The 22,017-nt window shown below is 40.9% G+C and overlaps 1 protein-coding gene and 1 long non-coding RNA gene across 8 annotated transcripts; both read left to right on the top strand.

Moving 5' to 3' along the window:
• Nucleotides 1-1,544: 1,544 nt before the first annotated feature.
• On the top strand, nucleotides 1,545-15,836 carry LOC105060609 (uncharacterized). Of its 3 annotated transcripts, none has more exons than XR_012137958.1 (7): nucleotides 1,545-1,705; nucleotides 2,093-2,163; nucleotides 12,758-12,948; nucleotides 13,110-13,378; nucleotides 13,480-13,595; nucleotides 14,654-15,252; nucleotides 15,457-15,836. It is a non-coding gene; the product is annotated as an uncharacterized lncRNA (long non-coding RNA). The 3 variants fall into 3 exon arrangements; XR_012137957.1 differs by having other exon boundaries at nucleotides 12,758-12,953; XR_012137959.1 differs by lacking the exons at nucleotides 1,545-1,705; nucleotides 2,093-2,163 and adding an exon at nucleotides 7,560-10,524 and having other exon boundaries at nucleotides 12,758-12,953.
• Nucleotides 15,837-18,189: 2,353 nt separating this feature from the next.
• LOC105060519 (protein phosphatase 1 regulatory inhibitor subunit PPP1R8 homolog) lies at nucleotides 18,190-20,816 on the top strand. 5 transcript variants are annotated; one of them, XM_010944263.3, is made up of 4 exons: nucleotides 18,190-18,338; nucleotides 18,786-18,890; nucleotides 18,990-19,465; nucleotides 19,721-20,816. In XM_010944263.3, exons 3-4 carry the CDS (start codon nucleotides 19,014-19,016, stop codon nucleotides 20,532-20,534), a joined length of 1,266 nt encoding a protein of 421 aa, XP_010942565.1. In that variant the 5' UTR covers nucleotides 18,190-18,338; nucleotides 18,786-18,890; nucleotides 18,990-19,013; the 3' UTR covers nucleotides 20,535-20,816. The 5 variants fall into 5 exon arrangements, with proteins under 5 accessions (XP_010942565.1, XP_073103167.1, XP_010942564.1 ...); XM_029260570.2 differs by having other exon boundaries at nucleotides 18,304-18,422; XM_073247066.1 differs by having other exon boundaries at nucleotides 18,786-19,465.
• The last annotated feature ends 1,201 nt before the right edge of the window (nucleotides 20,817-22,017 follow it).

The following is a 22,017-nucleotide window of genomic DNA, read 5'->3' as shown; positions in this document are numbered from 1 at the left end:
AAAACAATCAAAATTTATATCATACGCTGTAAGTGAATCATCAATAACTGCTTTCTCTTATTTGATAGAGGGTACGTCAAGCAACGTATGAAATGGAGTCATGTCCATATGGCTCAAGTGGTGTTAGCTCATTTTCTTTTTAACTTTCAACATGAAGAGGTGATATGATGTAATAGAACAGCAATAATTAATTAGAGGGCCCTTATCATTTCTCTCCTCTCCCTCTTCGCTGCTCTCATCTCTCTCAACTTCTTTCTCTTCTTCACCCTCACTAATATCATCTTTTAACTTCGATTTATTTCTAACCTATAATAAACAAAAATCTTAAATATAAAAACTCATCAAATCTGCAAAGAGACAACATCAATTATGTAACTAAAGTTAATTTAAAAGTAAACACTTAGAAAGTATATATAATCAGAATTCTATGCAACAAAACTTAACAAATGAATTCTGTAATCAAAGTATAAATACATGTGACTATAACCGATATATGTATAATCAAGTAAATACTTACATAACTAAATCAGCAACCCATATAACTCTCCTATTAAATATGCAGGTAATTCAATCTAATACGTTACTTCCCTGCTCTTCTCTTTTTTCTCCTTAGATTTTCTTCTTCTAGCATTATTTCGAGTCGGTACAGCCATTTCCTATCACAAAATAAATACATTAAATAACTAAATCGATACATAGTTCAAAATTTTGGTTACATACTTTACCATAATGATTATATGTGCCTTATTTTTATTTACAAATCCAACTTTCGGTTACATACCTTTGTCTCTTTTTCTTCTAGCTTTATATAATTTTTTCACGATTTAGAAATGAGTGATAGTATTTTGGGACCACAAAATAAGGATAAATCGAGCAATGCGAAGCTTAGGATGGGGGAGAAAAAAGAGTAGTTATCACCGTTGTCGGTTCGGACCCCCAGAGGGAGAGACCAGAGGAAAAGAAGAAAAAGGGAAAGGAGAACAGGGAAAAGGGAGGGCATATCAAGAAATTTTTACCGTCCGCTGCTGGTAGAGATGGAGGGAAAAAGGAAGGTGGCGGCCGTGTGCGCGTGGGTGGCCAGATGGTGGTATTGTCGAGGTTACGGTCGATGGTGCCGGAGCGTGAGAAGGGGAAGAGGATGGAGTTGGGGACGACGGATTGGAGATGAGGATTAATCTTTTCCTTCAAAATCGTCAAAGTTATTTTTATCATTTAAATGGGTTTAAACGACAGTAGATAGCAACAGTAGATGATAAAGATTCAAAAATAAATTATTAACAGTTTAAAAATATTTTATTTTAATAAAATTTTAAAAAATTAAAAATAATTTTAAATTAAATTAGAGACTGATAGATAATTTTTTTTAAACATGATTACGTATATTTTATACGACACACACCTGATTCGCGCGGTGCGCCATGGTGATCCATTAAACATGGTATCCCGTGCTGCTCTAGTTTCACGCCTCCGGTCCCACCCCTTCCCCTCGCGTCGAGTGAGTAATCTCCTGTCTCCCTCCCTCCCTCCCGCTTTCGAAAGTCGAAACGGGGTGGGTTTCTTTCTTTTTTTTCCTACCGACCATCCCCGAAGCTCTTAAGCTCTTGATTCACGACCAGCGCCCCGATCGGATCGGTCTTCTCCATCCGCCCACCGCTGAAGAAGAAGATACGCATGCGAAGCTCCTCTTCTTTGCTCTGGGTCAAAGGTATGAGTTCTTGGTCTTCCTTTTTTTTTTTCCTGATCGTTCATGGTGCTTCTTCTTGAGTTCTTGACCTTCTCCCGTTTTTTTTTTTTTTGATCGTTCTTGATGCTTCTTTTCGAGGTATGAGTTCTTGGCCCTGTTTCTCTTTTTCGGTCGTTCTTGGTGCTTCTTCTTGAGATATCTAGCAAGAAAATTTTCTCTTCGACTTCGATCGTTGTTTAGATTTCTCGAGACCGTGCTTAGAGATCTCTCCTGAGATATTTTAGGTTTTCGACTTAGGATTCCAATGGGTGTTCATCCATTCTTTTTGTTTTTCTGGATTAGAGTTTTAATGGAAAAAATAAGGTTTCGATGCTGGGTATGTTGTGAATTGTACTTCTGATCTTCCAGGTCTGGTCATCAAATTAGGAGTCTCCACGACATGGAACGGTATCGAAGCTGTGGTGATAGTGGATTCATAGGTGATCCCTGATCTCTTTTGAGAGCTCTTGGTGTTTTTTCAGAGAATCTTTCGACATTAAATATCTTTATCTTAGTTTATTCCGAATTGGGCTTCTTGAGGGTTTTCTTGAACCGTAATTGGTGTTCTTTTTTTAAAAAAAAATTGCATTTGCGTGATCCGTAATCAGGGTTTTCTACAGACAACAGATGACAGATGACCTGATTTAACTTTCAAGATTTAGTTTTGGAAGAAATATTTTGTTTTAGATTTTTTTAATAAAAAAATAACTTGCCTGAGGTGTACTATAGTTTGAAATTTGGATGTATTGCTTTGATAGTTGATCTAGTGTCATCACTGATATTAGTATTTCTTGCTGAAAATTTTGTTTTCTATACATTCCAATGTGAACATCAGTTCGTATATAGTATTGGTGGTCTTAGATTGTTGGATCCTTTTGCAATCCCACGTTTTCTTCTTTTTTTCGAGCCATTTTCACTGTAATCACCTTCTTTATGGTATCTGTTACCAGTGATTTCAATTTATTTCCTCCCAAGAACTAGGTCTGCATGAATAAACCCAGCTTCTCTGTTCTGTGTGCTAATGTGGTGAAACATCTTGTTGCCTATATTATTAGTGATTTCAGATGTGTTGGAAAGCTGGCTTGATGTAGAACATCATGGAAGTAATCCTATATAAAAATACTAATTGTAGAGATGCTGGTGAACGTTCATTTTGGGACTGATGTGTGCTGGCTTACCTTTTTTAATGCGTCTGGATATGAACTTCATAATTTAAGCTCACTAAATGCATGAGTGCCACCTTGTATTCTTCTTTGAAGGAGTGATTATCAATCTGGTGGTCTTCTAGAGTGTCCTGCCCCACCAGTAGATGGTGGCAAGAATTTCAAGGAATTGCCATTTGATCGTTTAGATGCTTCTTTCAATATAATCATGTGATTTTTTTTGAAATTCGGTGGTCTTTCATGGCATGGGTTGCTTGGTGAGACCTCTTTATAGGAGTCTGAATCCTTATTTCAGAGAATTGACAGATATGGGGGCCTTTAGCTGCATTGATGATGGCTACTGATCAGTTGCTATGATCTGCCCCATGATAGGCATTGATTTGTTGTCATGATTCACCTCATCATGGGCATTGACCAGTTGTCATGATTTGCCCCATGACAGGCATTGATCAACCATAAAAATATCATTCATAAACCTATAATCATGGTTCCAATAGTAGCAGCACTTCTGTACTTGGAGAACATGAAGAGCTTGCATTCTCAGATGCATGATGATTCAATCAACTCTCTTGTGTTTGGCTGATTTATCTTTGGTTCTCAATGTCACGGGTTTTGGGCAGATCAGATGAATATTCTTCCATTCTTTCCCTCTATATATGTCTCACTATCTTTTGGCTTGGAGATTTAGTGACTGAGGAGGAGGTAGCTAAGAGATCCATTGAGGAGTAGAAGCAGAAGATCTTGATTGAGACCCTGGAAAAAGAGCTTCAGAGGAGCAGACATATTTGAAGGCTGATGGTAGAAGTTTTGTGGTTTTAGTGAGTGTGAGCACTCCTAATGTTCCTTATGGTAGCTATTTTAGGATAGAAATCCTCTACTGTATCATGTCAGGGCCTCAATTGCCATCTGATGAGCAATCCTCCCATCTGCTAATATCCTGGTGCACAAATTTTTTTCAGAGTACAATGATGAAAGGTGTTGACGCAAAAATCTATCCGGGGCCGAAGGTGCTGAAGCGAGACAACGTCCGGTGGGTCAACGATGGTCGGACCTGCAAAAAAGGTTTCATCGGAGGTGGCTCCGACGAGGATCCTCTAACCTCAAGTCAGCTTCATGCGCAACAGATGGGAAAGAGCTTTTGCGAGAGGGAGAGGAGGTGTATCTTTTGGGGTCCTCTTTTTACCTTTATATATAGTGGGAGGTAGGAGCCATGGGAGAGCATAGATTGTGATATTCTATCTCCTATTATATTTTTGTGAATTGTGCCTAGCAGTATTGTCTCATGGTACGTGGGGAGCCGCCCATATTAATGGCATAAGCTGATAAGTGATGGCTGGGTGGTGTGAAGAGTTTACTGCACTCATGATCACCCTCATATATTAATGGGATGATGGGATGGGCCATAAAAAGGCCTCATAGGGGCTAATGGCTGAAACTGATAGTGGAAGCCGATGTTGGGATCGACCGAGCATAGGGAGCGTGATCACCTGCGGAAGCCATGCATAAGGAGTTCGGCTTTTACTTGGTCTCCCTCTCCTACCACCTTTTCTCTTTCTCTTTTCTTTTCTATTGTCTTATTGAGATGCCCTGGGAGGATGGGACAAAAGGAGAAGCAATTAATGCCTTTATTAAATTCAAATAAGTGAATGACCACCATTTGTGCTCTCTTTTTGTCTTGTTGCGAGGCCCATGAGAGAATGGGATGGAAAGAGGAGTGGAGGCTATTAATGCCTCTATCAGAGCTAGGTGGAGCAAGATAATTCTCAAAGCATATGCACGGGTGGTAGCGCAGCTCAATGGTTCTTTAGGTCTCATATCTTCGATCGGTCCAAAAATACTCACAACACTATCACGTCTTCACCCAATGCACGAATACCCCCAATACTAGCACCCTACTTCTGAGTCTGAGCCTTGGCTCGGGTGAAGGGAGTATAATGAACAAGACGGATCTTCTTCACCTTGGATTTGATCAAGGTGACTTTTGATCGGGTCTTCTTTACCTTGGATTTGGTCAAGATGACCTCAGATCTTGTCTTGGAGTTGCCTAAAACACGATGCCTGCACAGAAACTAAGGATTTTCTGATCCCCCCATTTGGGGCTGGGATTCTGTTTTTCACTGAAAGGTGAAATTTTTGTATACACTCCCGATGATCGGAGATTCCATCTGCACTCCAACCGAATAGGTGGGGGCTTTGGATGCCCTTCCACCATTGTGAGGGTTTCATCTGTATTCTCACCGAATAAGTGGGGGCTTCAGATGCACTCCCATTAAGCAGCGGGGGTTTCGGAGTTGGCTAAGGCGACTTGGACCATGTTGAAGGTGAGCCTACGATGACTGGTCTCAGTGCCTTTGTTTTGGTGAAATTTTTTACCACCCACGGATAGTTTCAATGCTAGGGGTACTCCTATTGTCATGCCAGGGGAGAACAATGCAATTCTCATTAGACCTGCTTCGGCATCGCCCGTGCGTCGTCCATCTATTGGTGGTCTTAATGCCTCCGCGGCCTTCTTCGGCTATGCCAAGGGTGACATCGATGCTGGCAGAGGTCGGGTTTGCTTCGATCAGGCATGCTTAGGTTGGGAATGCTTCAAGGTATTTGAAGGTTCTGTGAGGCCTAGGATCGAGCCAGTTGGCGAACTGTGCATTCTTTGGGATTTGTCTTTGGATCACTTAAGTCTGGTGCATGCAATAATTTCTCCTCTTGAGATGGAGAGAAGGAAAAGTGAAAATTTTCGTATAACCGGCCTTTGTCGATGCGTTAACCTCGGATAATTGCATTTGATCTTGGATGATATGGGGGCCCCTATGCGCAGCCCCTGTAGGTGGACCCTACAAGGGATTCCCATGCATACTGTGCCATGTTGTCCTCAGGTATCATCAATTCTTAACTATGCATTGTTCATTATGCATATGCTTCGGAATTTGTCTTGGTTCCGGATCCAAATGAAGATGATGACGCCTGTAAGTGCCCCTCCGTGAGTGGCCCATGATTCTTCATATGCGTCCGACTTCGGACAATACCGAGGTCATCCACATACGGCCCCATGTGCAACCATTTCTTGAGTTTGTCGGAGTCAAATCCCATGATGTATAGGACGCCATGCTACCCTTTGGACAGTGCGCCACCCGCTGTGAGATATCCACTGAAGGGATTTTGCCTAGTTTCTCCCATACTTGAGGGAGGCGATGATCTCCTGTCTCGCCGTAGTGACAGAAAAGAGTAAGGAGAGAGGGTAAGTGGGAGAGAAAGGAGGAAATGGCTCCAACCGACCCCCTTCGACCATCGCCAAGGGTTTTCCACACGCATGCACGAACATAGCCGATGCCGAGTTCAGGGTCGGCGAGGCCAAAGCCTCCTTAGAGCTCTCTTTCACGTACCGAGACCTGTGATGTGATCGAAGTAGTCCCACGCGCGTCAACCGCCGTCGGAACTAGGATTGGTGGCCTTGGCCCTCTCCTTCACTCACTCGCTCGATTGCCAGCATCGATCCCAATGTCGGTGGCCCCTTGGTTCTCCTTGTGCCCCGATGCGTGCCCAAGACCTATGCACTTGCGCACGCCCCTGATGGCACTAGAGCCACCCTTCTCGATGGCCAACAGTGGGCCCCGGGCTTCACACACACCGTCGAAGCTTCCCACGTGGCTGAAGCTCCCCGTGTGTTTTCATGCACAGCCGAGGCTGACCGCGGTATCGTCGAAGCTTCCTCACACACCCACACATATCCCCGACATGGTTGAGACAACCTGAGACATCACCAAAGCTCCTCGCGCACATCCCTCACTGCCGAAATCGCCTCTGACAGTTCTAAAGCCCCCTTGCTAGTCCGATTATCATGACCCTGGGGCCCTTCGGTGCATTCACGGATCGAAGCCATTCACCTGTCGCCCTCCATCTTCTGTAGGCCCAAAGTTTCGCTGAACCCTCCGACGGATCCGAACTCCGGTGGTCCTAGGTGTGAGAGTCAAGCCCATTCATCGATCGATCCTGCCTTTGATGCGGGCGTCAAAGTCCCTTGTGCCGGCTCTCCCACTGAAGGGTGGGGGCTTTGGCTGCACTCTCTCAGAGGAATGGGGGGCTTTGCCGGCTCTCCCACTGAAGAGTGGGGGCTTCGGCCGCACTCCCTCAGAGGAATGGAGGGCTTTGCCAGCTCTCCCACTGAAGAATGGCACAAGTGGCTGTCATGCCCTCCTGATTTGGATTTGAGCTTTCGTTAAGTGCTCAAGGACCTGCTGTCTTGTAAAAAGAAAATAGAATAATGGAAGGGGCTTAGATGCCTATTACCATAAAAGTTACGAGTTTTGTTAGAGAGCTCTTGGGTCCTATTTGACTCCTCATCAATTGTTTTGGCTTGCACTTGAGCTTTACTTCAGTTTGGGCTTATTTTTTTTTAGATCGACCTGATTTTGGACTTCGGATCAATCTGGATCTGACTTTGGATTGGTCTGTTTCTAAACTTTGGATCAGCTTCAATTTCGACTTCGGCCTCGGCTTTAATTCTGACTTTGACCTTAGCTTTGATCTTGACTTTAGCTTTGGCCTTGATTTTGACTTCGGCTTCGGTCTTGATTTTGAGTCTTCTAGTGACAGACTTTTGAGGTCGGGTACAGGTTGGGTGCTCAAAGAACCACGAACTAATTAAGCTGCATTTGCTCTAACCGAGTCCAAGAAAACTGTATGATCCGATCCATCTTATTGAATGTTTGAATTAATAACACCGATCGTACTTACGCTATTGCTCGTCGAAAACTCATCTCGCATTTGTCCCTTGGCTTCGAAGGACTCATCAGCGAGTGTACTCGGGAGACACTAGGCTCACCCCCACTGGCCCCACCAGGTTATACTTCAGCTGTCGCCGGTGATGATGGGAACAGTGGAGGCTCGAGGTCAAGATGCTGAAGCTTTCTTCGGGGCACTGGGCTCGGATTCGGCTTGGTGAGATCCGATGAGGCAACCGGCATGGTTGAGAATGGAAGAGACCTCCCTAAACTGGGAGATGGTGAGATCGGTGACCTCGCGGCATTTGAGCTGCTGGGTCTTGTGGTGGGAGATCTGGAGGATGAGATGCTCCATGCTTAGGACCTTGATGGTGGCCACCTCTTAGATCGCCATCTAATCGTACATCAGGCCAGGGAGGATGAAATGAAGCCTTTGAAGTTGTTGAGGATCTGTCGACTGTCGTTGTTCGAACTTCTCTAGCCACAGCCGATCCCCCCAGGGACATCGCCATTTCTCTTCCGATGCACCATCGCCACTGAGTCTAGCTATGTGGGGTTTGTGGGATGAAGTTAGTGGTGGCAGGTCCATGGAGAGGTGAGGTCGGAGCTCGTGTAGTTGCTCGTAGTAGAGAACGCGATGCACGCACGGGGGAGATTTCAGTGTCGTTCACAGGCGGCTCCAGCACCGTCGGTTACGGAGCTGAGGGAGATTGGTACCTGGTCAAGGTGCGACTGCAGAGACCGGGTCCACGGGTCCAACAAGGCCAGATCTGACTTTGAGTGGCTAGATCGGCGATGTCGACGGATGCGGTAGCTTTGGAGGCTTGAACCTGAGCGAGATTGGCGCCGTCAGAGGCTTGGCAGACACACAAAGGGGGACTTCAATCGGACCTGGTTCGGGGTCAATGTAGGCGGCTTTGGTGTCACCCGAAGTCATGCATGGGTGTGCCAGAGGTGAAGATTGGCATCTCCATGGGAGAACTTCGGGGCCCCGACGTCGGTGTCGACGTCGAGTCTTTGTGGACTCGGTCCGCCATTTTGGTCGTGAGCTGTGGTCGCAGAGATGATGAAAAATGGCCCTCCACGACGTGCGTTGTCAGGAATAAAGCCATAATGTTTGTGGTCATTGCCATAGAAGAATTGGGAGTTCCGGTGCACGACTTCTAGGCTTATTGGGTGGACGAACTCATCCAGAACGTGGTAGAGGCTTTTTTGGAGCGATGAGATCTTCATGTCCTTGAGTACTTAGCAAAAGCTCAAATCCAAATCAAGAGGACATAAACGGCCACTTGTACGACTCTTCAATGAAAGTGCAGCTGAAGCCCCCACTCTTCAGTGGGAGAGCTGACGAAGTTTTCACGATGGTGGGAGTGCAGATGAAGCTCCCACGATGGTGGGAGAGTATCCGAAGCCCCCACATATTCGGTAGGAATGCAGATGAAGTCTCCACGACGGTGGGAGAGCATCTGAAACTCCCACGACGGTGGGAGTGCAGATGAAGCCCCTATGACGGTGGAAAAGCATCTGAAGCCCCCACCTATTCGATGGGAGTGCATATGGAATCCCCGGTCGGTGAGATTGTATACAAAAACCTCACCTTTTAGTGAAAGACATAATCCCACCCTCAGATAGAGGGATCAGAAGATCCTTAATTTCTGTGCAGGCGTGGTGTTTCAGACGACTCCAACACAAGATCTGAGATCACCTTAACCAAATCCAAGGTGAAAAAGATCCGATTAGAAGTCATCTTGACTAAATCCAAGGTGAAGAAGATCCATCTTGTTCACTGTGCTCCCTTCGTCCGAGCCAAGGCTCAGACTCGGGAGTAGGGGGGCCAGTGTTAGGGGTATTTGTGCATTGGCTGAAGACGTGATAGTGTTGTGAGTATTTTTGGACCGACCGAAGATGTGGGACCCAAAGAACCATTGAGCTGTGCTACCACCCATACATATGCTTTGAGAATTGTCTTGGTCCGCCTGGCTTTGATAGAGGCATTAATAGCCTCCACTCCTTTTCCCATCCCATTCTCTTATGGGCCTCGCAACAAGACAAAAAGGGAGAGCAGATAGTGGTCATTCACTTATTTGAATTTAATAAAAGCATTAATTGCTTCTCCCTTTGTCCCATCCTCCCAGGGGCATCTCAGTAAGATAATAGAAAAGAAAGGAGAAAGAGAAAAGGTGGTGGGAGAGGGAGACCAAGCAAAAGCCGAACCCCTTGTGCATGGCTTCCATAGGTGATCGTGCTTCCTGTGCTCAGTCGATCCCGACATCGGCTTCCACTACCAGTTTCAGCCATTAGCCCCCATGAGGATTTTTTATGGCCCGTCCCATCATCCCATTAATATATAGGGGTGATCATGAGTGGAGTAAGCTCTCAATGCCACCAAGCCATCACTTATCAGCTTATGCCATTAATATGGGCGGCTCTCCACGTGCCATGAGACAATACTGCTAGGCACAATTCATAAGAATATAATGAGAGACAAAATATCTCTGACAATCTATGCTCTCCCACGGCTCCTATCTCCCACTATATATAAAGGTAAAAAAGAAACCCCAAAAAGATACGCCTCCTCTTCCTCTCGCAAACGCTCTTTTCCACATATTGCGCATGAATTTGACTTGAGCGTCGGAGGATCTCCACCGGAGCCACCTCCGATTGGGGTTTTTCTTGCAGGTTTGGCTGCCATTGACCCGTCGGACGTTGTCTCGCTCCAGCGCCTCCAGCTCCGGACAGATTTTTGTGTCAATAAAAGGTATGATGGAAAATGGAGCCAAGGCAAGACCTAATGGAGAGTTATGTGCAGTTTGCTGATTTGCTTTCTCAGAACATTGAGCTAGTAAATTTGGAAGCAATGGGATCCAAGAAAGAACAGATCTTAGCTTCATCGCAGACAAAGCAAGAGTCTAATTGGAAGGTGGCATTTTGACTCCTTGGAAATAACTGTAATATGCTCTTTTGTTATAGGACCATATGTTCTTGCTCACCTCTTGTTAGATAGCCCTGCCTCAATTCATGGGCTTGAGTTTGTTGGCCTAGATTTGCCTGACTCAGTAGGGGAGATCATAGTGTCTGCAGTTTTAATCCTTCAAGGACAGTTTGCTCTAAGCATTTGTTGGATGTTTCTTGCATGTTTGGAAGCATGGACGTAGTAGCTCTGCTTAGTAGCCATCTTTATTTACTTGAACAGTGATGTGCTTTGATTAATATATTTGGTTTCAAAAGTTGATTTCTGTGCCTATGCTATTAGTCTATGGCAATTTTGTGTCTGTGTGATGAAACTGTCCAGAACATTTTACTTATCCACCAGGTATCCCCTTGAAAATAATTGTTCTAACAACAAAATATGAGATGTCTCAAGTATCTCATATGCGCTAGTCCTCTTGCATGTAATGAACGATTAAAGAATAGGATAAGCCTTGATATATCTTGCTAATGCAATAATTCATCTAGCTTTACATGGAGTTGGTGCATCATTTAATCTGATAATTCTGATCCATTGTATTCATAACTTAGTGAATTCAAAATCTTCATACAGAGAGATGAGTTTCTGTCAGTTTCATGCAGAATGAATTAATTAATTTATTACATCTTAATATCATAACTGTGCATTCAACTTGTAACAATATTTTGCGTGATGTGAAGCAATAGTGGCAACATGTTACTTTTATCTTTGATCCATAACCAGACAGTATACTCAAGCAAGTGTCATTGGAATCTTTGTTTTATTAGCTTCTGTTTTCCAGGAAAGGAGCCAATTGGTTTCTTTTCTTTTAACAGAAAATGAAATCATTTGGACAATCGATACAAGATGCTCTATAATTCCTTTTCTTGTAGCTTAGAGATTAAGAACTAGATTTTAAGGCATGGAGTATTTCTTTTGAAATATTCTAGCTTTAGCTGGTTCTAATGTTTTTTGCTGGACATGATCATATTATACATCTTCTTGGTAAAATTAAATCCATCAACAAGCAGTGAAAAAATAATCATAGCATAGCTGCTAGAGATGTAAGAGAAACCTGTCGAATATAGCACCTTTTCTGTTCTGGAAATGAATAATTAGTTAGCCATTTAGATATGGTGTGCTTCAGCATATCAGCTTACTGTTTTTGTGATAAAATAATCTTCTTATATTTCCCGTTCTAGATATAATAAGAATTGAGTTTGAAGAGGCTTTTTGAGCGAGATATTAGGAAATGCAAATGGGAAATTTTGGAATGGATTAGTCTTTATCTCAGAATGTCAGGGATCTATAGGTTGAAGGGTGTCGAAGGTATCTCAGAAATTGTTGGGTGATTAATCTGTGAGCAGAATGTGGATTGGATTATTTTTATCAGGAAGGCATTGATCTGATAACTTATGTACTAGCAACAGTATTTATCTACTTGGCACATTTTCTGAATTTTATATTTTGTTATATGAAACTTTTCATCTCATGACTGTTAACTTTTTGCCTTCCCAGCCAGGCTATCCACAAGCATGGTTTTTTCTTTCTTATTTTTTCTGCTTTATGCCTGCTTAAAGAGACCTGGTGTCATGGGTAAGGTTGAGCCTTGGCAAAGATAAGGTTGCTCTATTGTGACTTGGGCATCATGGGTTTGAATCATAGAAACAGCTTAACGGCATGCAAGGTAAGACTGCATACATCTAACCCTCCCTAAACCCAACAATGGCACGAGCCTCATGCACTCGGCCACCCTTTTTATGCCCGCATAAAGAGGACCATTTGATTCTTTTTCTTAGGCTCTGATTGTCTTTTGGCATATAAGGAGTTGTCATCATATTCACTTAAATAATATCCATGATTGTCTTTTATAAAAGATGACTGCATGGAAAGTAATGCATGGTGGATGATTTTTCAGATTAGAATTGCCAATAAAAATTGTTCAAAACAGATAGTTCCCATAATCTGCTTTGCTAGTTGTTTACTAAAGAAAAAGTCGCAATATAGCATTGGTGGCACATGTAATTGTGAGCAATAATCCACTTAGGTGCTTTCTGTAACTTATAGACTATGCCTTAATGTTATGCTGGAAATGGAATATATGTTTCTTCTCTGGACTGCACCATTCTGTTTCCCCTATGAGAGTGATCTTGGTTTCTTTTGCTGCTGCTTGCTCACTAAGAGAGAATATTTGTTATGGGTACAGGGAATGATCATGGGGTTAAAGCCCAAGGAGATGGTTGGTTGCTGCCTGTTGCCTTGATCAAGGGAAGTAGAATAGAAGCCGTGGATTCATCTGAGTTCTCTGATCTATATGTTGTTTTTACCTGCAATGGTGGAACAAAAACCAGCTCAATCAAGTTGCAAACAGCAAATCCAGAGTGGATTAGTAACTGAGTAAAGTATCCCTTCTTCCATTTTGTTCTATTTTCTTGCTTTTGTTCCTAAGGATGAACAAGCACTTATTTTCTGATTTCACAACGAGAGTTTTGTCTGATTGAATTTGACCAATTTATAGTGCATTCCTTGTACTTCACTTTTTTTTTTTGGACTTGCAGAAATATTTGAATTTGATGCCATGGGTGATCCTCCATCCAGAATGGATATGTCTGTTCATGATTTTGATGGTCCTTTTAATGAAGCCATATTGCTCGGTCATACTGAAGTCTAATTTATCATACCATCTGATTTATGTATTCCACTTCCAGGAAAACCTGCTCAGGCATGCCAGTCTAAACTGCACTTGAGGATTTTCTTGAGCAATACACAGGGAACTGCAGTTGTTACAGAGTACCTAATAAAGATGGAGAAGGAGATTGGTAAGAAGGTGAGAATTATTATTTGGAATTCACAATGTTTGCTGTTTTTTCAGCTCTAGTGTATTTTATAGCTCTCTTGTCCAAGTTTGTGAGATAAATAAATGTGCAGATAAACTTGTGATCGCCTCAGACAAATTCAGCATGCCATAGCTTTTTGGTCTCCCACCTGAAGAATTTCTCATCAATGATTTTACCTGTCACTTGAAGTGCATAATGCCTTTGCAGGTACTTCTGTTTATTTTATGTGGTATTTTACCTGACAATAGTTAGCTTTCATATTTTTCTACTGACTGTTTATTAGTAGACTGCATTACCTTAGTTCAGCTACATATGATAAGGCAGCTTGGAGAATACATACTTGCAACCTGCATGTTGGTTTCCATTAAGGTGACTACTCAGCCAATAATGACTTGGCTTGTAGGTTACCTGAATTATGTCACCATTGACATCATGCCATGGTGTCTTCGACAATTCCATGTCTCTATAAATACACTCTCATCTCTAGTAACAACACCCCATTTGATTCCATTTCCATGTTCTAGAGAGAGGAACAAGAGAAATGTATCAACCACAAGTGGGAGTACACATGTTAACCACAGGAATAAAAGAATACTATCGCAGAAAACATAATTCATCATATACTTCTTAAACCAGTCACATGCAGTTCAATTATTTCCTGGTCTGGTGGTTATCTCAGTATTTTCTTTTGGATGGTCTGCAGAATCAATGCGGTAGTCGAGGAAAATGCTTATTAATTAGTGGTTCACTTTTGCAAGTTGGATCGTGCTTGATGGTGTAGGTCATGAGTTACATGTTAAAGATTGTGATTTTGTGACTTGTAGTGATGTCTTTAAAGCAAGAGGAATGCCTTGGTGCCTGCACACATTTTCCCTGATTTGTTTCCTTTTGGACATGGAAGGAGGTGTCTGTCCAATTCTCAGAGTTGGTGGCTTTTTTGGGGGAAGATTCCTATTTAGCCTCTGCCATGCCAATGTCATGTAGATGGAAAACTCAGTGGGGTGCCACAGCATTTTTCCTGGAAAACTCAGTGGGGTGCCACAGCATTTTTCCTGAAATATTGGCTGACTCCAAATTTATATGGTTTATTGAACTTTATTTTCAATTTCTTGGGGATGGACTTGGAATTTTATATCCTAGCGGGTTAAATGTTCAAACTCATGTTGATAAACATTTAAAGGATCAACATTCTTGTTCAACTGAGAATATCAGCTTTTTGCAGGGTTGCCTCTTTCTTTCTCCTAGAATAATTGGGTTTTATGCAGATATATTTGGAAACAAAACGAAGTTTTTTGTTTTTTGGGAAGACATTAATGACATTCAAGTCATTCCACCATCCCTGGCATCTGTTGGTTGTCCCTCTCTGATGGTCATGCTGTGCAAGAGAAAGGTATGGATGCAAAGAGCATGGAGCAAAGACACAAGACCAAAATGGAAGATTAAAATTTCATTTCCAGTCATTTGTTTCATTCCAAGCAGCCAACAAGTATTTTTTCGTTCTTGTAAAGCCTCATTTGATTTCTCAAAATTCAAATGGGATGTCTTCCTTTTCATCTTTTATGAGCATGGACCAACCCCGTCGAACCAGGCATGTGTATGGTCATATTCAAATTTCAATCTCTTCATTTGCTTTCTGCACTGATCTTTCATGTTTCACTCTCTTCCACTTTATTGACTGATGTCTGGAGTGGTTTCAAAACTCTCAAAGCCTTGGGTTTCCTGAGTTGCAAAACTAGATTATCATGCTAGTATTTGCCTAAAAGAGAATGATGCGAATATATCTGACGGGACCATCATGGCACTGTGGAAGGGAAGATACTTGAGTCCTGAACAAAAGGTGCTGATAGTTGAAGAAGAATCTGAGGTAAAACTCTCCATTCTGAAGACAATGAATCTTTCTTGATCATGGCGGATGTCAAAATGTTTGAGGTTTTTTCTGCTGCAGTTCCTCTTATTATAAGTCTCTTAATCTAATATTGCATTCAAATATGTTCAAGTTGAAACATTTTGGGGTTGTCATCAATGACAAACTTTGAGTTACTTTTTGTGGTTTTTAATGCATTGCCAGGCCAGTTCATTGATGGAAATATTTGGAGGAGGTCCTCTGGAGGGTAAAGTGATGCAGAGACTTGGCTGTGTTGATTATTCAATGATGCCATGGGAATCAGTCAAGGCTCATGTATACCATCAGTTATGAATTTGGGAAAGAATTATCACCTCATAGAGGAGAAGTAACCGGCACACAGCAAAAATCACCTTTACCTGATAGAAATGGATGGGTTATCGAAGAGGTTATGACCCTCCAAGGGGGTCCTACTTGGTGACTATCTTAATGTATGTAAATCTTTCTTCAAGTAATTCTGCAAGTTAATGTTCTAATGATGCAGTTCTTGGGATATTCTCTGTCATATTTTTTATCTAAAGAAGACAGAGTGCCTTGAATGAACATGGAAGACTTCATTTTTGATTACTCACCACATCGAAAACAATTTCCAGTGATGAGTATTTGGCAATTGATCATGTTGCAGGAAATTTATTTATACTAGTTATTTCCATGAAGATACGTACATTTTCACGTCCAAATCCCAGAATGGTGTTTTGTGGAGAAAAGAAAGAAACATCCCTAGGGGAAAAGCATAGCTTTGTTGGCAACATGTTATAAATGACTAGAGGAATGTAGAATTATGGATTATGACCTATTGTTTTTCCCCCTAAATGTGTACAGGCTTCTTTAACATATTCTAACGGTGCTGCTGCCTTTGTCTGTGTGATTGAAAGGATTGCTTTAATAGCCGTCTTGGATCATGAACTCTATTCTTCATTTAATTTCTTTGCTGAGTGAGATAGGTTGTAGCAAAAAAAAAGTGCACGAATCATTTAAGCCTTCAAATTATTCCTTTCGATTGGGAATAAATATAAACGATTAGAATCAAAATGTGTTACAGCATCCTTTTTCATCTACCATAGGCATTAGGATGATTATATGATGCTATATTTTAATAGGTCATAATTCGGTCTTCCTATGTTATTCTTCTCCCATAGGATCCCTTATCTAATTTAGCATATGCCATCAAAATCATACAAATCTTCTCAACATTTTTATGTTCTTTATGCAAATCTTGTCTCACATCATCTTGCAACAATCACCACCATAACAATTCATAGACCTTAATGCCAACATCTTGTAGCTCAACTGGTTGATACTCATCTCTCCAAGTGAGAGGCCTCAAGTTCACATTTAAGCAGTAGCAAATAAATATTATATCCTTCAAAAAAAATCTAATAAATACTATACTATTAAAAAAATCTTAAATTCCTCACAAATATTGTTGACCATGCAATAAGTTCACTAGAGCCCTTGACCTATTTAAAGTCTAAACCATGGTCATGGAGTTGCAATTGGGATCTTGACTGCATAGACTAAAATCAACTATGGGTGTTGAAGTGGCGATACTTCATAGTTTATTTTCGTATTCTCATCCAACAAACAAAGGGAAAAAACAACATTATGATGGTAAAGTGTGACAAAATGGAGATGGTTTATATAGGGTCTCTTCCCATGTGGCAAGAGAGCATCAGTGAAACTCATGAATTTATTGTTAAATATGGCGAGTCGATCGATCATAGAGTTAACAAAAAAATGATTTTGTGCTTGATGGTGTGTGTAGTGGGTGTACTAAATTCTCTTATGAAATATTTACATCTCATTAGAGGTCAAAGATAAAAAATATATCCCTTAACTAATTCAATAATGCTTCAAAAGGATATTTTTTATTCTTCTCAAACAAGAGGCCATAACTAATCTAGTACATAACATATGAACCCTCTATCAATAGTGGCGGATCCAGAAATTTTACTTTATAAAGTCAATATAATAAAAAAATTGGAAGAGCTACAAAAAAAAAAGAAAATAATAATAAAATATTATTTTTTAAAAATAATAAAATATATAAAAATGATAATATGCAATACCTTAAATATCTTTTATAACAAAAATAAATTGATGTGATCTATTTAGAATATAAAAAATAAATTGGTATGGGGTTTAAATATAAGAGATGAACGGATGAGATTGGGATGGAGTAATAAAAGATAAATAAAAAAATAATTAATAAAAAAAGAGAAAGAAGGAGAGAGAGGAATAGAGGTCAAAGTGATGTGAGAGAATGAGAGAGAAAAAGAGAGGTAGAACATGTAAGTCATTAAAGAGAGAAAACATAGATCATAATTATTTTTTTGATGTGGTCTTTTTTATCCTTTGTTTCTTTAAAATTTTATGTGAGCTACGAAGTCAATTCATAAAATTAGTGGGGTCAATTTTGATTTTTTTTTTTAATATTATGGAGCTAATTTTAATTTTTCTATAACTTTTCTTACTAATAGTCTAGTATATAAATACATGGATTTTTTTTTTATGGGGTCAATTAACCCCACATTCTCTCTATTGCATTCGCCAATGTCTACCAAACATCCCTACTCTTCAGAGGAATTTGTATGTCTCTAATATAATTATTTCACCTCCAATAAACTACTGATGAAGAGCACTTCGAATTTAACATAATCGTTTTTTTTTTTAAATAGAACCCATTGTGCGTGATAAAATTCAAAAAAATTATGCACACGTGGGATGCGCGTGATCATCGAGCTCACTGGCTTATAGTATTAGAAGTTTGCACTAATTATTATCATTATAGGAATAACCACGAAAGACCCCACTTGCTACCAGCCACTCTTAAGGCCCATAGTGGCATGAGTCCATAGCGTAGGAACCCGGTCCTGAAAGGGAAGTCCTAAAATGGAGTCACTTGCATAGGTCTCCAAAACTATTATATTGATTAAGGCCATCCATCGCCTCCGAGGGTGCATTCCTCTCTCTCTTCCCTATCCCTGGTCTTCTTCGGCGAAATACCATAAAAAACCCTAATCGGAATCTCTCTTCCGCCTCCCGAGGTAACCTTTCTTAGCCTACTCTCGGATTCTCTTACTCCACCAATTACCGCTTTGCTATCATAATCCTTATCTATTCGTTTCTAGGTTTGGTTCCTATCCGATGATTCGATGTGCTTTTTCATTTGAATGCTTGCTTCGGATTTGATTCGATTTGGGTTCTTCATCGTAATTTGTTCTGGTTTCTGTAATCGTTTCGAATCATACGATGTGTAATTAGGGATCCGATTTCCTAGAGCTCTGGGATTTTTATATGCTCAAAGGTCGCATTTTTATCCCTTTCTATTGATTTGGGCGCTTTTTAAATTTTTATTTTTAGGTCTTAAATTTGTGTTTTCCTTTCAGCTTCTTGTCTGCGTGAAATAATTTTCTTTTTGTGGTTTCGTATGGGGTTTTTTCTGGTTTTTTGGGTGAATGGTACTGATTCTTTTCTTTCACTTGATGGAGCAGTTTATTTGAGAACCCTGGTATCAAATTAGGGTTTGGGAGCTTTTACAGGGTTTCTGTTTCAATGGATAAGCTCCATACCTCTTGATTTGGCTGGATCTAACACAGGTTCGATGTTATCTAGATGGTTTGTACTTAGCTCTTCTTGCTGAAGAAAAAAGACTGCATCTTGGGATGATTTCATGCGACATAACCTTAAAATTGTAGTTTGCCAAGAAGGAAGAAAGGAAAATGTATAGAGGAGGCCTTGATAGATTTAAGAAAGCCCAATCATTGGAGCCATTCTCAGTTAGCCTCAATTCGGCTTCCAAAACTACTTCAGCTCCTAAACCAGCCCACCCTCAAGTCCAGTCACTGCAGCTGCAAAATTCTCGCCCAACCCATACTCAGCATCAACAGCATGTTGCCTCGAAACCAACCGGACCTGAACCGGTGGCTCCAGCTCTGCAGACCACTCAGGTTGGTGGAGGGCAATCCACCTGGCAGCCTCCGGATTGGGCTACAGAACCCCGTCCAGGGGTTTACTATCTTGAGGTGTTGAAGGATGGAGAGGTCATCGATCGGATCAATCTAGAAAAGCGGCGGCATATATTTGGGAGGCAGCTCCCGACATGTGATTTTGTGCTAGATCACCAGTCTGTGTCACGCCAACACGCTGCTGTGGTTCCCCACAAGAATGGAAGGTTAGATATCTGAACTGATTCTAATTTTCTCTGGTTTCAGTTTCTTTGTGTACAGGTTGTGAAGTATAATAAATTGAAGACCTTTTGCATACAACCTTGCATATTTCTTCATCGTTCTTTTTTAAATTATGATTGTTTGTGAAAACAGTTTCTAAGGATTGCTTTTTTAAATTGCAAGGGAATTATTATGTTGATTTAGTTATTTTTTTGGAGCTAGAGTGTCTCCTGATATACCTGCACTAAATGTTCCTGCAGCATTTATGTGATTGATTTGGGTTCAGTTCATGGAACATTTGTTGCAAATGAGAGACTGACTAAAGATAATCCAGTTGAGCTTGAAGTTGGGCAATCGCTACGGTTTGCTGCTTCAACCAGAAGCTACATCTTAAGAAAGAATACTGCTGCTCTTTTTCCCACCCCGACACTTCCTGCAGAAATTAATCTACCTTCCCCTCCAGACCCTTCTGATGAAGATGCTGTGGTGGCATATAATACGACACTCAACCGTTACAGTGGTATTAGTCAATTGGATCTTTCATCCAAGTCTAAACAATCTTCAGGCAATGGGTCAAGTGAAACTGATGATAACCATCTGTCAGGAAGGTCTGCCAAAAGAATTAGGAAAGCAAGAGTAGCATTTAAAGATCAGATTGGGGGGAATCTTGTTGAAATAGTTGGAATTTCAGATGGTGCAGATGTGGAGACTGAACCTGGCCCTATTGGTGTAAAAGAAGGCAGTCTTGTTGGGAAATATGAATCTCTTGTACGGATTACTATTATTCCAAAAGGAAAGGAGCAGGTATCTCCAAGGGAAGACAGTACTTCTCCCAAGGGTGTTACTGATAAGCTACAACAGGTCTTGAACAAAGTCAAAGGCACTCAAAAAAGTGGCATTTATGATGATCTATATGGGGATTCCTTTTCTGGAAAGGTGGGCTCGTCCTGGGCATACAAGCCTGATGGGCAGGCAGGTAACACTAAAAGCGTTGAAGAAAAGCCCCTTAGTTCTGCTACTGAGAAAAAAAATGGTAGTTCAGAGGATGACAACGATGATCTGTTTGGTGACTAATGATGATGCATAAAAGCTTGTTATTCTCTTATCTGTTCATTGAATGAGTGTCTGATGAGTTATGCTTCAAATGCACATTTTGGGAAGCCATGGTGGTATATGAATTTTATGTACCTGAGAAATTTTGCTCTAGTTCCTCATGATCGTTTTGTATGGGAAGACATACACCAGAAAGGTACGCCTGGCTTGCCAAAAATTATTCTACAATGATATGTTTGGGCTGTTCTCTGGTGGTGAACCTCTTACTTCTTTAAGTTCAAAGTGGGTTTACATTTTCTCTCATGAATTGGTTATTGTTTTTTGTGCCCCTGATATTTAGCATTATCTGATAGGTTGTTTCAGATTTTCATACGCTTCTGATCATTATTATGCCCTCAGGTTTGGCATTTTAGGTAGCACTTTTATATAGTGGTTAGTACAAGACTGATTGTGTTTCCCATATTGATTGAGCTGGAGAAGTTCAGAACAAGACATGCTTAATGTTTTCTTGAGTTTTATGCCAAGCTGCAGCTCATTTGTATCACAAAACTTGTTATTAGTTGATACCAACTACCATAGGCTATATGTTGAGTTTGATTTTAAGAACATTGGAACCAAAATACTGTCTCTCAACTATTCTAAATTACAACTAAACTAGCTAATTGATTCACTCTGAACTCATGGTTATGTGTAACAAGGCAGTATGTTAGTTGGAATAGGTGGAAATGGGATTTTGCATGATTTGGCAATATAAAAATTGTGAGTAATCAGGATGAACATGATAAAATTTAGAATGTTGAGATGAATCTGTGGAAGAACTATGAAGGATGGTGGTGTAAGGATATATTACCAGAGGCATAGGAGCTGAATCAATTGAAGATCAAATGGTGAAGAATCAATCAAGAAGCTACGGGCATGTACAACCAAAATCTCAGGATCCAACAAGCGCTCAAGATTGTCTCAAAGGGTCTAAAACAAGGAGAGGAAGGCCTAGGCTGACATGCATGGAAGTTGTGGGAAAGGATTTCGAAAAGCTTGCAGCAACGCCAAACCTGATCCTGAATAGGAATGGTTTGCAAAGAGCAGTCAGAATCCAATCCTAAATGTTCGGGACAAAATCTGGTGGATATGGTTTCATGGAAATTACATGTTTATTGGTACGTTAGCGAGAAACCTGTTTTTTTGCCTCCCGGGTTGAAATGTTTTCACATACTCATCTCTAAGGCTGTGTTGGTTAATGGATTTAAGTGAAGGGCAATGGATGAGGTACTGCAGGGAAATGTTCTTTGTTGTTTTGACTGTCTAGGTTAGGCATAATGGTAAGTTGTTCTGCAGTATTTTTTGTTAATTTTCAGAGAAATCATATGAACATCCATGCTACTCTGCTCCATCTGTCTTGCTTTGTCTCCAACTTTAATTAAAAAAAAAAAGATGCAAACTAGAGAAAATGCTTTTGCCAGTATCCTTGCTGATCAATTTTGATCAGGAGCATTCTTTGTTGGTG

The sequence above is a fragment of the Elaeis guineensis genome, chromosome 1 (assembly GCF_000442705.2).
Source record: "Elaeis guineensis isolate ETL-2024a chromosome 1, EG11, whole genome shotgun sequence".
NCBI classification, from domain to species: Eukaryota; Viridiplantae; Streptophyta; class Magnoliopsida; order Arecales; family Arecaceae; genus Elaeis; species Elaeis guineensis.
This window is presented reverse-complemented; position numbering and strand designations above follow the sequence as displayed.